This window comes from Prionailurus bengalensis, chromosome D4, assembly GCF_016509475.1.
Source record: "Prionailurus bengalensis isolate Pbe53 chromosome D4, Fcat_Pben_1.1_paternal_pri, whole genome shotgun sequence".
NCBI lineage: Eukaryota > Metazoa > Chordata > Mammalia > Carnivora > Felidae > Prionailurus > Prionailurus bengalensis.
The window spans coordinates 2,781,846-2,799,200 of NC_057359.1; the positions used below are offsets into that span (position 1 = coordinate 2,781,846).

Genomic DNA, 17,355 nt, shown 5'->3' on the forward strand with positions numbered 1-17,355 from the left:
TCGTGACTGCCTTCGTTACTACTCTCCGTGGGCAGGGGATGACCCCTTCTCTCTCTGCCGTGCTCCAGGAAAACCCTCCGATGGGAGAGGGGACGACTGGGAGCCTGGGGACATGCAATGATTACTGAACGCCCCAGCAGGCAGCACCAGGCACAGGGTGCTTTTCCATACGTGGTACATGGTTTCCCAGAACTCACAGCGACCCGCTGGGTCTGAGGAGGGGAGGAGGGCCCTCCAGCGGGTTTTGACATGACTGGTTGCCACCAAGGGTCCCTCCAGTATGCTGCCTGTCTACGCTGTTCCATGCTCCTCCTTAGGCCACTGTCTGCTGGTATATTCCCTGAGCTGGGAAGGGGGGTGAAAAACAGACCATCAACCCAGCTTCCAGTCATTTCCATCAAGGAAGATCTGGTCAGAATATGAAACTAACAGCCAAGTAAGGACTCCAGCTTGTAGTCACGGACGCTTTCTGTGGACTCAGGAGATGACAGCATTGGAAGGGTCCTAGGACAGCACCGGCGTCTCTCCGTCCGAGCTCCGTGGAATTCTAGGCCTGGTCAGGAACATTCTCCAGTGTTTGAGATGTGACCAGACTTTCTTTCTCACTTCGTGTTTTAGTTTCCATAATAATCTTACAAATTAATACAAGAATATCCGGGACCATCTGAATGACCACTGCGTCATCGGTTCTGCGTTGCAATGTCAGCGACAAGGTTGTCACTTGGGTTTCCGACATTACAGATGCCAAGTTTTTAAAGAATTCGAGAAAAAAGAACACTCAGACTAGATGCTTTTGCCCCAACTCAAGCAATTGACGTCACATTTGTACACAACGATGCATCACTGAAGTGCTTACTTCAACAGAATAAATTAGTGGAAGGACTGAGTCACCCAGGCGCCTGACGTAGTAGAGAGATGCTGACCTTGAAGGATTCCGCACCGTGGCGGCCGGTTCGAGAGTCCCTCTGAGAGCAGAGATCTGGGTGATGTCAGCAAAACCACCCATCCCGGTAAATTCCTGTCACTTTGAATGTTTCTGGCTTTACTGTGTTTATCAGGATTAAACTTTCAAACACGATCGGGGCTTACAGTTCAATAGGACGTATGAACCCAAGGAATGTATACTTGATTTATTTTTGTGCATGTTTGGGTGACAAAATTAATTTGAGTCAACACTAGTGGCATACGCAAAGAAATTCTCCTTCTTAAATTCTTACTCCAGTCTGAGAAACGCTCCTCTGGGGAAGGAAGGCCAGGAAAGAGGCATGACATGTGTCCCGTCCCTCAGATGGTTTAGGGTCAAGCCAGGACAGAACTCTTCTAAAGCCAATGTTGATCATTGTCTGGCACGCTGGGGGAGTGTATTGGTGTTCAGAACATTGTTCTAGACATCATCCAGTCACACTGAACACCAAGTTCCACAGATGGGGCTGCCGGCTGCCCATCCTGCACCCCTGTTGCCACCCCCCAAACCTTTCTGAGCCTGGCCGGCACCCTGACCCCCTTCTGGTGGCCTGTGAACACTGGTAATCACAGCAGATTACGATTACAGGGCATATTTTGGGGGGATTTTGGATTAACAGTGTTTTTCAACCTGTCTTAGTTGATATTTCAAAACATTTTCTTACTGGGTCAACTAGAGCACAAAGCAGTGAGTAGTTACACACTGAGCACCAGAACAAGGGATCGAACCTGGGATTGCTAGTTTTATTGAAACATCTTCCAATTATAATGGTTACAAGCCAGTGCGGAACGGGAACCCACGCACAATGCGAACGTGCATTTGGGCTTGGTTAAAATAGGAACTGACCAGGTTTCCTGTCCCCTGGTATCGTGACGTTTTATGCATCAGAAACAAATAAGAAGAAAATATAAAAAGGTTAAAAGCACCCAGTGCTTCCTTTTTCTTTTTTAAAAGCAAGGAGGTGAGGAAATTTGAGGCTCGCAGACCTGTGTGCACCCTGGAGAACAGGACAATTTGAACAGAAGCCTGTGTCCTTGGCTTCCTGAGCCTTCCGTCTCTGCAGGTCCACTCATAGCATCATTAAGTTGAAGTTTGAGACAAGTTCTTGGAAGAATCTGTCGCTGCGGGTACGTACTGTTTCTTCCTTTTATTTTGCAAGCTGGGTTACCTCCCAAATTTCGGAAACTATGGCTGCGAGCATCACACGGGGCCAGCGGTGAGACGCCTCTGTGAGTTGACTGGAGCCACGTGCAGACACAGGTGGAGGCGTGAGGACAGGTGCGCGTGCCGGTACACAGCAGGTGCACCTGTCCCTCGAGATCCCATCTCTAGTGGCAGACTCCCACTTGCTAAATGTATGTCTCAGTGAGGTCTTTCGCTTTATGATAAAATGTAAGAGATTAAGGGATTGGAGAGAAAGTAAAGGAGGGGAGGGGAAGGAAAAGAGGAAACCACGGGGAGAGATTTTGAGGACTAGACCCTAAAGGAAGACAGCGAGAGTCAGTGGAGGTGCTGAGGGTGGTCCAAGGGTGTTTTGCCATATTCTCTTGGTCAGGCGGGGGTGTAAGGGCAAGGAACCACGTGCAGGGTGGCCGAATCCCTCTCCTGCCAATGCCCTTGGCCCAAGGGTCTGGCTGGGCTTGACGCCTCCTTGGGAGAAGGGGAGGCGGCTGCAGGAACTGGGGCAGAGGCGGGGGGCGTGGATTGTCTGCGGCCGAGACACCGGGGGCCGTGACTCCACCAGCCTTTAGAGATGTCGAGATGAGAGCCAGCAGTGGAAAGCGCCCACCCGCTCGACTTGCTGTTCATGAGCCAGCAGCAAGCACAAGCAGTTCCCCAGGTAGAGGGAGCAGGCCGGGAAAGACACACCAAGTCCTCACAGCCTGGGAAATACCCCCTTCCCGGCCAGACCAGGACGGGACCTCTGCACCACACCGGCTACTCCGGCTGCCCTGGACCCGGAAACTTGCACATAACGAAACAACAATAACAATAAAAACACCACTTCTAAGCCTCATTGTTTTATTATAAAAGACTTATTCAACAGCAAAAGGACATCATGCCAGGACACAGAACAATTTTTCTTTTTGAGTAAATGTAGCTTCAAGAAAACACTCACTCGGTCGTCCTAATTTTTAAATACTTCCCCAGACTGGTGAAAACGTGGCCCGGACCAATGGGAAATGGTATGAAGGCGGTCTTGGGGGCGGGTGTTTTCTCCCTCATGGCTCCGAGGGCTGACTGGCTCTTCTTCCCTGGAGATAGTTTCCTGCCTGCAAGCTGTTTCCAAGGGCTGGCCAGCAACAGTGAGCAGCAGTTAGTGTGTGTGGGTCTGGCTCTGCTGGGGGCGGGGAGGGGTGGGGGGTGGGGGGTGGGGTGAGGAGGAGGGGGAGGAGCAGGAAGAGCAGAAGGGGAAGAGGGGGAGGAGGGGAGGAGAGGAGAAGGAGGGGGGAGGAGGAGAATGGCGAGGGAGGAGGAGGAGGGGGAGGAGGGAGGGGAGGAGGGAGAGGGGGAGCAAGGGGTTTGTGGGTCCTGCCTCTCAGACGCTGAAAATGAGCACTGACACCATCTTGACCAAACGTGAGGAGTGAATTACCTCGTGACCTTCTTAATAAAAGCAGCAATGCAAAAATGGAACATTCCCATTCTGCCTTGCCCTCCCTCTCTCCCTCTCTCTGTCTCTCTCTCTCTCCCTGCACTCCCTCCCTGCTGGCAAAGCAAACCAGTAAGACTACAACATTCAATGTGGATAGAAAAATTCCAATTTCAAGCATCTATGAATCAACCAGACTAAGTCAACTCGCAGGCTTCGCGTAGACTTCAACCGCGAAACCGAAGGGCCCTGCCGGAGCCCAAGAGAAAAAAGGAACGAAGCAGGACCCCCAGTCATCAGACGGGGGGCGCCTGACGGCTGACACTGGGGCGCGGTCCCAGGACCTCTTCAGAAAGCCAGCACTTGGAGGATTTTCGACCGCTTTGGGCTAATGGCACCAGAACCAATGCTGGTCGAGAAGGGCTTACGGAACCAGGTGGGGGGAGAGCTGTCATCAGTTACCTTTCCCGATCGTGCCCTAGAATGCACCCTTGGGAGGAAGGCCCCTTCTGGAAAAGTCCCGACGAGAGCAAGGGAAAGCAGCCCCGGGCACTTACCGGGTCTCCCCCGGAGGCAAACGAGATGGACTGCATGTGGTGGTTGGCGATGATCTGCAGGCCCAGGACAAGAAAGGAGACACGTCGTTAGTGCCCGCCCCGCGCCCTGGAAAAGCCACCGTTTGTCGGCAGGCGATACGACCAGGTTTCCTGAGAATCCGCGAAACTGGTACCCGGCGCAAATAAAGGGATGGGAGTCGTCACACCAGCTGACCGCCGGTGGGCTTTCCCCACACGTCAGCTGCTCGCTCGGCGAGCTCCCTGGAGGCGACCCTTGAGGGAGGAGCCACGGCCGCCCGGTTCACAGAGGCGAAGCCCGAGGCTGAAGGACCACAGCTGACGGGGGTCCTAACGACTTCCCTCTCGGAGAAGGAAAGGGTCTCACCCCCACACGGAAACGGGTCACTGGTGCAATTTCTGCTTCCAGAGACACATGCGGTCTTCAGGGCCGACCCCCAGCTAGCGAGCAAGGAGCGTGTCTCGTTGTGTCCCAGGCACTCTTGCGACCGGTTCCATCGATGCAAAGGCCAGGGAGGACATTCCAAGTAAGTATTAAACCCGGAAATTTCCATTAGCTTTACAAACGGCAGCGGAATTCAGGAGACAGTAAATTAGAAGCTGCCCTAAATTTAAGCTGCAACGTAAGTTTCCCATGCTATTTTTATAATGTCAAAGACAATGGAATGACCTTGAATTGAATTCCGGGGTGGAAACAGTGGCCCCGGCTCCATCACACCATCACCAGGTTTATTCCCGCACAGCCCCTCAGGCCTTTGGTGGCGGGCAGTCGGAAATTAACGGAGGTGAAATCCCACCGTGCGAGGAGCTTCCCGACTGTGCTCCCGAGACGCTCGAAGCAAACCTGTGTCTGAACTGGGAGAAAACCATTCGTTCTAAAATGCCAAAATGGCATGTGCAAAACCACTCACGATCTAGAAAGACCTGAGCATATAAATGGATGGAAACAAGGAAGCCACTCTGGAGCCTGTACCAACCCGGCCGGATCCAGCTACCAGCGGCCACTTGCAGCCTTCTGGAAGCTTCCTCCCTCCAGCCCCAGGGCAGGGGGCTCCCAGGAGGGCAGCAAAGCACCAGCAATCCCCACATGAGGATAAAGCTCGAAAAGGTGTTGATTTCTGCTTAGTTTTTGCTTATAAGACAGCCCTCATACTGGAGTTTGGAAACTGAAGTGGGTATTATTGAGGGGAATATTGTATTGAGGGGAAAAAGCAGAAATCCTATTTGGTCACAACGTGTGGCTGTTGCTGTATCATTGTATTTCAGACCTTCGGAAAAGATGGGAGATTAAATGGAGTTTTGAGCCGGTGAATCTCGAGCAGGTGTTTTTGGCCAAGAGAGGTTCGAGGGACGCTCGGCAGAGGAGAGCGGCCGGGACTTTCACGGTTGCTCTGCACGGGGGAGGGCAGTGTCCGGCCAGGACTCCTCCTAATTTGCAACAGCCAGGCCGCCACGGGACAGCCAGGGGCGTGAGCGGGGGCTGGCGCCCACCGTCGCGGGCAGTGTTCTATCGTCCCAGAAGGTGCTCCCCGCTCCTGAGCCCAGCCCCACACCCATGCTCCACAAACAGTGAGGACACAGCCAACCAGCCCCCAACCCCAGCACGGCCACGTCCCTTCCACTCCTCCTGAGTTTGTTTGTTTTTCTTAAGGGGGGAATGAGGTGTAATAGGCAGGGATCGGGACGTGTATCCCACAGAATTGAGGGCCACAGCCTGAGGATCCCTAGAAACATAACAGCAACGGCCACACTGTGTGAGAGTGGATATGGGCGTGTGGTGCAGGGCAGAGGGGTCCCTCCCGCCTTGCAGCCCGGGGTCACAGGTGCTCAGCCCTGAGAAGGCCCCAGAGAAAGGTGGAGCCCGCTGAACCTTCCTAACCCACCCCCACCCCACCCGTCAGAAGGACCAACGTGAAAAGACAGGGATTATCTGTCCGGCAAGTGAGGAATGGAGTAGGAGCTGGTGCCACTCGCTGACCTGGGGAACACTGAAGTCAATGAATATAAATATATTTGGCAACGCAAAGGTAACCCCAGGCACCCCCGGGAACACGGCCAGAGTCAGAGGTGTGCGGGTGGCCCACCTCTCTCCCCGTGGAGACACATCCCATTTCCAGCTCAGGCCACCGGCAAGGGAGCCCCGGGCTGCGTGGGGAACACGCCCTTTTACGCGTCTGGGCGTCTTCACCTGCTGGTACCCAGGACAGCCACTGAGACACCCACTGTTCCAGCGGACAGAACTGAGGCCCGAGAGACCTAAGACACACGCTGCCGAGAGGCCAGCGTCACACACGGAACCCGCCCCAACGATCGCCACCGCCGTGCGGCCTCGGCCGGCGAGCGGCAGACGTCCCGCGCCGGGCGGACTCCCTCCCGTATGCCTCGTGCAGCGACCTAGGACGCCGTCAACCGCGAGTGGCTCCAGATGAGGAACCGCTAAGACAGAAAAAATCTGGCCCATTAAACCACGAGGTGCCATCCACTTCAAGGATGACACAATGTGGAAATGAGACGTGGGCTGCGGAGTCCAAGAAATACGGCGTAAAAGGAAATGAAAGACGGGCAAGGAGGTGAGGAGTCCGTGGCAAACACATGCGCTGCAAGTCCCTCAATGACTTTAGACGTTACCCTTAAAAAAAACAACGGTAATTTGCAGCAGATTCCAAGAAAACCAATTCTACCTATCATTCCGTGGGCAACCGTTCAAAGGGGCCAAAGTCTGCAGGCTAGTAAAGATTTTAGACAAATGTTCTCTGCCAGACCCAGCAGAGCAGGCAACCTTGCCAAACACCCAGGGGGCCCGGGCGCCTACAGACCTGTTTGGAGTCGGGCGTCCGCAGGTTCAGGCTGGCGGTGGACACGGTCAGGGAGATGTTCATGCCCGCAAACTGGAGGTTGCTCTTGCCCAAGATGCTGGACAGCATTTTGCTGGGAGGCTGTGAAATCAAGCGGCCAGATTTTAGCTTCCGATTCCGGAGAGGCCGCGCTGTCACAGCCTCTCTGTTGTTCCCGTCTGCTGCACCCCCAAGCCCCCACCTTCCCGCCCTCACTGGCCACGTGAAGGAGGCTGTGCCACGAAGGAGCCGGCAGGCGGGATCCAACAGGAGCACACGGATTCTGGGACTCGCAACAGGCAGCCACAAACACGTCATAAACACGTCATGCGCACACACGGGGGAGGACCCTCGGGCGTCAGCACCGTCCGCGTGCAGGCAGCTCCCGTGGGGATGAGTCTCCTGTCACTCGTAAGCCCAGGAAAGGGCCACGGGCCAGTGCTCACAGCTTCCAGGCTCAGATACTGGTTCCAGCCCCCCGGGAGCTAAACTGGCAGAGCCAGAAGAGCAGGGTGCAGCTCGTGGGGCCGATGAACATCCCGTGGAGTCTCGAGACTGCTCACTGCTGGGGGCCTTGGGCCAGAACGTCCTCCAGGCCGGTGCTCACAGGGACGGCCCGGCACAGGGACGGACCACCGGGCTCAGCTCAGTTAAAGTCCTTGGCACAGGGCCCAAAGGACTGCGTTTCCGCACCAGCCATCCCTGCCCGCCCCCCACCCAACCCCCAAAGGCCAACTCTTGTATCTGGGTCCAGGGCCCCCAAGCCATCTTCCCTGTCAGATTAGAACATGCCCTCTTTTGATATGCTAATTACAGCTGGTTCTTAAACCATTTTTAATCTGACAGAGCTGTTTACAAATAGAGAGGCCTGGGCCCCCGTCCCCCGAGATTCTGATTAAGTCATACCCGAGGCCATCAGCCTTGTTTCTGCCACCCTCCCCGGGCTCTGAAAGAGGACACTCCCTAGCTCTGTCCTCAGACCCCCTCCTAGTGACCCTACGTGACAGTCAAGATTCAAAGTTCTCTGCCTGAAACCCAGCTGCCTTACAGCTTCGCGGATGTCCCCGAGCTGTAATGACAAAACCCACCCAGGGCGGGGGGTGTCAACAAGCCGGCCACCTGCCTGCAAACCTCAGCCCCAGGACGGATTCGGATTGGGGACATCAGAGGTAACGCCTCACGACAGAGCAATAGAGTCCGGGCACAGACAGTCCTGACAGTGGCCATTTAGTTCTGTACCTGCCAGACTTCTAACCAGAGAGGTTTTCTGACCTTTCTCTTAATCCACTTTCTCCCTGGCCGTCTAACCATCTCCAGGGTGAAAAAGTCAACCCAAGGTTGAATGTATAGTCCCTGGAGCCGGGTGACATGGGCCTGAGCCCAGCCTACCCCTACCCACATCTCTGTGCCTCAGTTTTCATCACCTGTCAAATGGGGATATCCCGTGGCGCTCTGGAGCTGGTTGTACTGGCTAATGAGAGACAATTATTAAATTTCTGGGATTTTAGGAGCTGGCCGTTAAAAACAGCTGCTACGAAAAGTTAATTTACGTAAACTTACAAACAAATAACTTACATTAAAAAAAAGAAAAAAAGACAAGTACTCAAAACTCCTCACTTCCCAGCTGCTTTTGCTACGTTACCGGTCATCTGTGCCGCTCAGGCCTTTGTGCCCGCTGCACCTGTGAACCAGGTGGAAACACCGTGAGATGACGTGTCACTGCGCGTCCTCGGGGATGTCGCTAGAGCCTGGAAGGGGCCTGGCGGAAGCACGTATGCCACGGAAACTGGCACACGGGACAGATGAGCGGCTTCGTACTCTGAACCCTGAGGGCCGCTGGTTAAATTTAGCAGCACAGCACCCGGGGTGTTCACCACCAACTGTTCTAGCGAAGAGAACTAACGCCCAGAGAGGCTTCAAGGGGCACCAGCCCCGTCTTCCGTGCCATCTCCTCACCGTCTACAGGTCTGGGCCAATGGGGCACAACTGGGCGCTGACTTGCCGGCCGTCCTGCCAACCCCAGGGCAGGGGGACCCCGAGCTCTCGTCGCTTGGAAAGTGCCGACAGCCAGGCGGTGACAGGGGGCCCTGACGGGCGGTGCGTGACCGCGAGTGCTGCGTGGGGAGGCAACACAGAAGACGGTACCTTTCTCTTCCTGAAGGCTCCCTTGGCGCCAGGGACGGCTTCGCAGACGCGGCTGATGGCTTCCCTTAAGGGGGCAGGAAGAGAGATCCATTTGTCACATCAGTCAGGATCCTGCAACCAAGAGACCACACGCGCACGTCCCCAGGGGAGACACCTGCCCGTGCAGTTCAGCGTAGACAGCGCGGCTCCCCATGCGGGGGTCACCCGGTTCCCTCTCTGGCAAACAGAACCGCGCCAAATGCGACCAGGTCGTCCTGAACCTCCCGCTGGCAGTGCCCTAGTGCCTCCTGTTGGCGTGGCTGTATCCTAACGGTGTGACGGGTGTCGACGCCACAGTCCGTCTTACGCTGGGCTGGGATTCCGTTTAGTGGACCATTACCAGGGCACGTGGTCTCCCGGATGTTCCCTTCACGGCCACGGTCCCGGCACGGGGCCGGCCCTGACCAAGCACCGCTACGGGTCACCACCCTTCCAAGGTGAATCAGAACGTTATCAGAAGAAATTTGGCGTTCTGAGTATTATCTCCAGCGTCTGCAGTTAGTAAATATCATAAAACCAAGAGGGTTCTGAAGGCGGGGAGGCGCTCGGGTGATAGACAAATGAGCAAGAAATAAGGTCTGTGCCGGGCAGTTCCCGGAGCACCCGTTTATTGAGCAGCTACCACGTGCCGGTGCTGCCCTGAGGAAAGGAGGCAAGGAGGGTCCTAGGCCTAGGGGCACCTGGCTGCAGAGGGTTCGCCCGGCAGGACACCTCGGGACGTGGGGAGGGTGCGAGATGGACCGGCTGGAGGCCGCTGGGGTCCAGATGCTGGGCCTCCAGGTGGGGAGGACGTGCTGGTAACAGGTGCTTGAAAGCAAATGGCTCAACTCTGGGAGCGGGCCTCAGTGGGTAATGATAGGGATACTCCAGAGGGGGCTCCAAAGTCAGGAGCCCAGAAAGGGGATGGGTGAATGTGTCAGCCCCCTCGTGGGGACAGACACAATTGTAAGAGAGCACAGGAAGAAATAAACGGGGATTTGGACACACCACCGGACAAACAGGATAACGGGTCCTCAGAAACATTCTGCAAGCTTTCTACGTGAAATACTTGAAATCCTTTTCTATCATCTAGAAATCTAATCCCCACCACAAGATAATGCTCTTAAGAGAGATCTGTCCTTGTCAAATTACCATTCAGGTGAGGCTCACATTTGCCATTGAATTCACTGCAGAGAGTGGGGAAAGACTATTCTAGAAACTCAAATACCGTGAAGGCTGTAGACTGAATCACCATGACTCAGACGAAGTTCCTTTAAAAGGCATGAATGTTTTCAATGTTTATCCTTAGCCATTTGTTTTATAATAATGTTCCAACTGTGGTTCTATCAAAATGATCACCCGAGTACCTTTTAAAAGGCAGTTCCTATTGAGGAAGGTCAAGCTGTCTCTTTATGGAACTGTATAAACCCCAGCATCTATATTTTCTCTGTCTAATTTAAAAACAAGAAGAAGAAGAAGAAGAAGCTCGGAGCATCTCTGCACTGTTATGACACATTCGGCTGAGCAAAGCGCCAAAATCCGCGATGGTCCCAGCAGGCCGGGAAGATACCCCACGGCAGGAAGCTTTCTGTAGGTCTCTCCTAAAATATCCGTAACGAACATCGGATTTCTTTCCCGAGCCACCAACGCGGGCAATGAGAGAAAGAAATCAGCCTTGGGCGACAGCCTCCCAAGAGGATAGCTCTCAGCGGGGTCACCTGTACAGCACGTGTCTGAGCCAGTGGGCCACGCAGGTCGGGCCACAGGCCTCCCTGGCTGCCCGTGTGCCACTTCTGTGGGGGAGGCGGACACAGCCCAAGAAGTCCATTCCGTCGAGCAAATCCTCCCCAAGAGACTCCGGCGGCATCCCAGGGCACATTCAGAGACTCCATCTTCTGTCCTTAAGATGTGCCAATGTCAGAAATTCCAGAAAGTTCTCTGAGCTCCACCACGCAAAAAAGTCCTAAGGATCCCCTGTGTGAGATTTACAATCCCCCAACGTGGTCGCAAATCAAGCTACTCTTCAGAAAAAAAACGTCCTCCGTCCATCAATTTGCTTCTAATGCTCCCACGATAACCTGCGTGTGTGTGAATTCTCACCACACGGAGGCTGATGGTGTCCGTCTCCCTTTGAAATAAGAATGCGGCGGAACGTAGTAACTGCCACACTTAGATGCCTGATGCTGACACAAGAAACTTTAACTCCACCGTCTGACTGCAGAGGTAACCATTCTCATCGTCCCTCTTTACCACCTAGCACAGCACGTTTCGGTGAACGGTACTGTCTCAACTTTTCATTCAGCAAAAATGATTTGGCTTTCTGTAATTCCACCGAGTCCTCGGGTCAGTCTCGGGTGGCGATGCACCTCTGTTTTTCATGGAGATCGCTCAACCACCTGTTCAGCATGACCCCACTGGGGCGAGCCAAACTGTGACCTGAGAGCTCAGCTAACGGGAATGTGGACTCTCTGGCACGACCCCAGTCACCTGGGAGTAACTGAGCCTCACTCCATCCTGGTCCCACCATCTCTCCCATTCAGTATGAAGTTCTCATCATGAGAGCCAGCTCCTCCCACACGTCATACCCGTCACGCTGGAGGGCGGGATTTGAGAACTGGGTCCTTTGGAATCATGTAGCCCCACTTTTGTCCCCACTCAGCCATCTCAGCCTGCCCACCCCACCTCCCCAAACACACACACATTTCACAGACTAAAACAATAAATAGTAGGTGCCCCAAGTGGTGATTTCTGCCATCAGGGGTTTATGTTCTAGCAGGCGGAGGGGCAATAAATAAACACGTGGAACGACAAAGTGCGATCCACTTCATGAAGAACCAAAAAGGAGAGACATACACGGTGAAGGGTAGCCGAAGACGCCACCCCACACAGGCCACGCCGGCAGACGGAGTATTCTGAGCTGAAGGCCACGGAGAAGTAGCCAGAAGAGCTCTCTGCCCTCCCCCCATTTGCCTAAAAGCAGGTCATAAATCTGTACACACAGCCTGTGCCCCTCTCCACAGGGAGGAACGGAGGTGAGCCACAGCAGCCCTGAGACACAGCAAAGGAACTTGGGCTGCAGCTAGCTCCCCCCTCCCATCAATTCCCCCCACCCCACCCCACCCCTGTCCACGCACTTGCCTCCCCACATGTCAACAAGGGGTTCTCCAACAGGTTCCCCCCTAGAAACCCCAAATTCTTTTCCTGGGTTTTGTCACTTCCCTATGGATTTCTTGTTCTTTGGTAAGATGTGAGATAAGCCCAAGTTCTAACCACTTCTTTGAGTTACTCATCACTGAGTTTCCCTGCCTGCATGTGTACTGTATACATTCATCACCTGCTTCTCTCCTGTTAGTCTGTCTTTTGCCTGCCTTATTTGCAGAACCCTAGCCAGAGAACACAGGAGGGCAGAGTGAAAAAGTGTCTTCCTCCCGTGGAGTGACAAATATGGTAATACATACATACCCAAGGGGGACAGAATGACCAGTGAGTGGTGTTTCAGTGTCTGGGCAGCATTCAGGAAAAAAAATCACACTGGGTTTCTATCTTGCGCCTTATATGCAAATAAATCCTAAATGGATTGCAAACTTAACTTCATGGTAACGAAACCATAAAAGTACCAAAAAAAAAAGGAAAAAACCTGGGAGGAATTTTTTTATATTATCTTTGAGTGGAAGGATGATACAAATCTTGAACATAAAAGGAAATATTGACACACTCCAGAGCATAAAAATAAAATTTTATGCAGAAAAAAAAACTGAAACATTTCATAGTCAACAAGTTAATTACCTTAATATAACTTAATAAGGAAAATATCAAAAACCCGATGCAAAATGTTAAAAGATACAAACAGAGTTCACAGCAAAGGACATACAAACAGCTCTTGGAAATCTGAACAAATTCTTGGCTTTACTCAAAATAAGATTATAAACTAAAGCCTATGCTAACATGCCACTTAAACAGCCAAAGGTTCGAGCTTGAGACATTATAAGAAAGCCCCGCATGTGGTTAAGAAGCAGTTCAACACAGCCTCTGGTGGGCAGCCTGGCCTCATCTAGGAGAACGAGACTCACACAGACCCTCCATCCAGCAGACCCACTCCCGGGAACCTACAGTCTAACACCTCGGAGGCGGCCCAGAGGCCCTGGGCATACCACCACTGACTGCAGCCAGGTTGTTAATAGGATGGAAAGCACTTGGTGGCTGTCACAAGAGCCAGTTCCATAAATGACGGCAACTCCTCCAAAGAGACCACCAACACGGTGCTGGTGCTGGTGCCCTCTGTGCCCTTAACCCTCTCCCTCCAAGCCAGGTCTTGTTCCCACAATCTGCCCTGCAAATTCCAACACCCGCCACGGCCCCAAATGCAGTGGGCACTGTGCCACCCTCAGCTGATGCTCCTCTGACGTCTTCTGCCCTCCTGGGTGCTCTTTGCCAGTTTCTCGCCTTCCTGTGATGTGGCCACAGGACTCCGTCCTGCCCACCTCTTCTCTGTCCTCAGTGCAACTCGGACAAGTGGACGAACAGGGTACAGTCCGAGAACCAGTCCACTGCCCCCAACTCCTGTCTCGGTGCACGCAGGGGCCCAGCTCCTCCCTGGCCCTGGATGAAGCCCCAGACACATAACCGTATCTAACCCACCCACCAGCCCCAGGGCTGGGCCCCCGGCGGGACTGAGGGCTGCATCTGACTCCTTGAGCCTTTGGAAGGCCCTCCCCTGGGAATATGTGGGTGCCTGTGCTGTGAAATGGACAGTGTTGGTCCTTCACCCACCCACACACCCATCCCCTCCGCCGTCCACACCCATGGGGCAGGTGTAACCCTCTTGCGGCTGACGGGGCCTCAAACTAGCAGGAGACCCTCGGGATGGATCCCGTGGGCTCAGGGCCCACATGAGGTGCCCCCTGACCTTAGCCCTTTAGCCTGGTCGCCAGCAGGAGGCCGTCAGCAACGCCCACTCCTGGTATGGAGACCATCAGTGCACTGGGCATCCTGGACTCTAGTGACAGGTGCCAGTCTGTGTCATCTCCATGAAGCCCCTCACTCTGTCTGAAGCGAGAAGGAACCACCTGGCCTCTCTCTGGTGGGGGACAGGGGTGGGATCACAGGGCTCTATGCCTGCCAGACAGAAACTGCCTCCATATCAGGCCCCTTGTCCTGTGGTTCCTCCGCGCTGGGTGCTGGGCAAACAGCAGCAAATCACATTCCCACCGCCATTTTGTTTTCCCAGGCCCTGTCGGGTGACCCCACGCCTCAGCCCGTCAGGACTGCTGGAGCCGAGCCCTGGGGCCTCTGAGGTTCCCCGACCTGCGCTCGCCGTAAGGGGTCCTACCGTCTCTGCTCCAATCACCTCGCTCATCTTTACCTCCCGCCCCCATATCTCCTCCAGCGCCAGGACTGTGGAGACCATTCCCACACCCAAGTGACGGTTCCACCACGTTGTTTAAAGTCTTCTCAGATGTCACGCTTCAAACCAAGCCTCGACTGCTCCCCCCGAGAACTTCCTGCCCCCCCTCGTCTTCCCTGGGGCAACTCCTCGGGACCACGGTCCACAGGGCTCCCCCCATCCCACACTCAGGAGCCGTCTCTGATCCTGGAGGACCACCCCACGCCAAACCCGTCCCCTCCCGACCACCGAGGACCAGGCAAGACAGTGTGTGTTTTCAAGAAACGTGTGGAGGAGACCAGGGGTACGCGGGAGAGTCTAGAAGGAGACAACAGCTGTTGTGCACTGTGCACTGTTTACTACTCAAGCACAGACCCGTCGTTCAGAGAAAGGAGAAGGCAAGGGCACCTGCCAGCAAAGAAGCCTCCATGCAAAGCGGGCTGGAGGCCAAGTGGAGGGAGAGCAAGAAACCATGAGAAAACGCACGCTGGATCCGGGCCCAGAGAGGAGCGCGACGCACGGTGGACGCGTGAGGTGCGGCCACGCAGAGGGGTGTGCCGGGAGGCGACAGGCCGTCAGATCTGCAGAGCCGTGAGGGGGTGGGATTCTGACCCGGAGGTGGCTGAGGACGGACAAACCACAGAGGCCCTTCAAGCAGGTTGACGAGATAGACACAGAGTTGCATGGACGTTAGCCGCTGTGTGTGGGACGAGGCAGTGGCTGAGAAATGGCGGGCGGGGAGGCCAGCGAGATGTCAACGGCAGAAGCGACAGAGCAGACCCTTGGGGAAGACACCCGGAGGCCTGCCTAGCTGTGGCCAGTGACGCCCAGGTGGTCCTGTCAGGGGACGGCGGCCTCTCTCCCTTCCAGGTGACCATCTCCATCCCGCAGCCATGAGACACGGATGGGCGACGCAGAGCCACACAGCCGGCCACCCAGCGAGGACGGAGTCGGGAGGAAGCGGCGTCCCCTCATGTCGCCCACGGGCACCGCCGGCCACCCAGAGCCTCCATCCGGCACACGCAGACTTACACGTGAATCTCAGACACCGGGAACACTTGAACCTTAACTTCTCGAAAGTAATTTCCCCGCGATGGGTTGAAACTGCCTAAACCTTCCAAAGTTAAGCGTGTCGCACGGAGGTCGCAAGCGTAAGCGGGGCCGTGAACCCGGAGATCTGTGCCGCGCTCGAGAAACCAGGGCGCAGCCAACCCAACCTCGCCGATGCCTCATAACCTGCGGGGTCACCCGAGACCTCATAACCCCGACGGTCTCAAGTGTGTGCTTTGCCTTCCACACACGTACACAGTAGGCGCCAATACCTGCCGGCTGATGATGACCAAACGTGCAGAAGCAACAGACCCTGTAAGTCCTCATAAAACCCAAGAGGAAACCAGGAATGAGGCTCCTTAACCCCGTAGGCGAGCATCTCACGAAGATGAGCCCTCGGGATTGAGGGGAACGTATGGATGCAAGAATAACGCCCACCTGCAGCAACACTGAGGCTGATATTCCTTTTGGCTAGAAGAACGAAGCTTAGGGGTGCCTGGGTGGCTCAGTCGGTTAAGCGTCTTGACTTCAGCTCAGGTCATGATCTCACGGTCCGTGGGTTCGAGCCCCGCGTCGGGCTCTGCGCTGACAGCTCAGAGCCTGGAGCCCGCTTCAGATTCTGTGTCTCCTTCTCTCTCTGCCCCTCCCCTGTTTGCACCTGCCTCTTTCTCTCTCTCTCTTTCAAAAATTAAAAAATAAAATAAACATTAAAAATTTTTTTAAAAAGAATGAAGTTTAAAGTTGGCTTGAGGTCACAAGGAGTGTCGCAGACATCCTTGACAGATGTGGGGGGGGGCTTGCTTTCGCCTCACAAACACGTTCCCTGATTTCCTCTTCCCTTTAAAATTCCCACTGTTCGGTTAGAAAAAGCCTGCTTCCAGCCCACGGCTTCGAGATGCTGATGAGCCGAAGGCAGGACCGACGCCTGCCCTGGAACTGCTCACCTAGACAGACACAGTTTCGTAAGGCGGACGAGTCCTCATGCGGTCGGGGTGGGGCCAGAGGGCGTCACTGCCTTCAGGGCGCCACAGGGTGCTTTGCCGGTAAGACCTTGTGGATCCCGGCACGCACGGAGGTTCACAGGGGGTGGCCAGGGCACACACGTGAATGTTGCCCCCGCCGCCGAGCTCTGTGTGAGGCACTGTCTCGTGGTCTCTGAGGACCCCGTGGCACCATCTGTGAACCCACAGAGCGTCTTAACATTCACGGGGTGTGGCTCGGGGCAAACGCACGATAATGATCCATGTTCCCATCCGCAATATTCTAATCAAAGCCACGAAGACGCATCTTCCTTCACAACCGAGAGAGGAGCTTGAACCGATGGAGGCGTAGGAAATGATCCTCAGATTGGTTATTCAGCGCACCCCCGAGCAACACAGGTGTGAGTTGCAGGCATCCGCCTGGATGTGGATTTTCTTTTACAAATACAGTACAGTCCTGTAAACGTATTTCCTCTTCCTTCTGATCGTCTTAATGCCATTTTCTTATCTCTAGCTTCCTTTTTTTTTTTAATTTTTTTTTTAACGTTTATTTTTGAGACAGGGAGAGACAGCATGAATGGGGGAGGGTCAGAGAGAGAGGGAGACACAGAATCCGAAACAGGCTCCAGGCTCCAAGCTGTCAGCACAGAGCCCGACGAGGGGCTCGAACTCACGGACCGTGAGATTGTGACCTGAGCCGAAGTCGGACGCTTAACTGACTGAGCCACCCAGGTGACCCTGGAGCTTACTTTGTCGTAAGAATATAGCACATGATACGCACGACATAAAATGCACGTTAGTTACCTGTTTATG

General features: G+C 54.5%; 1 protein-coding gene across 1 annotated transcript in view; it reads right to left on the bottom strand.

The window, feature by feature from the left end:
- SHC3 (SHC adaptor protein 3) overlaps nt 1–17,355 on the bottom strand; it is a 97,882-nt gene that overhangs the window by 33,323 nt on the left and 47,204 nt on the right. The window contains exons 3-5 of the mRNA XM_043567139.1: nt 9,112–9,175; nt 6,949–7,068; nt 4,115–4,168 (exon numbers count right to left, since the gene is read on the bottom strand). Coding sequence (XP_043423074.1) covers nt 4,115–4,168; nt 6,949–7,068; nt 9,112–9,175 — 238 coding nt within the window. The remainder of the gene's footprint in view (nt 1–4,114; nt 4,169–6,948; nt 7,069–9,111; nt 9,176–17,355) is intronic.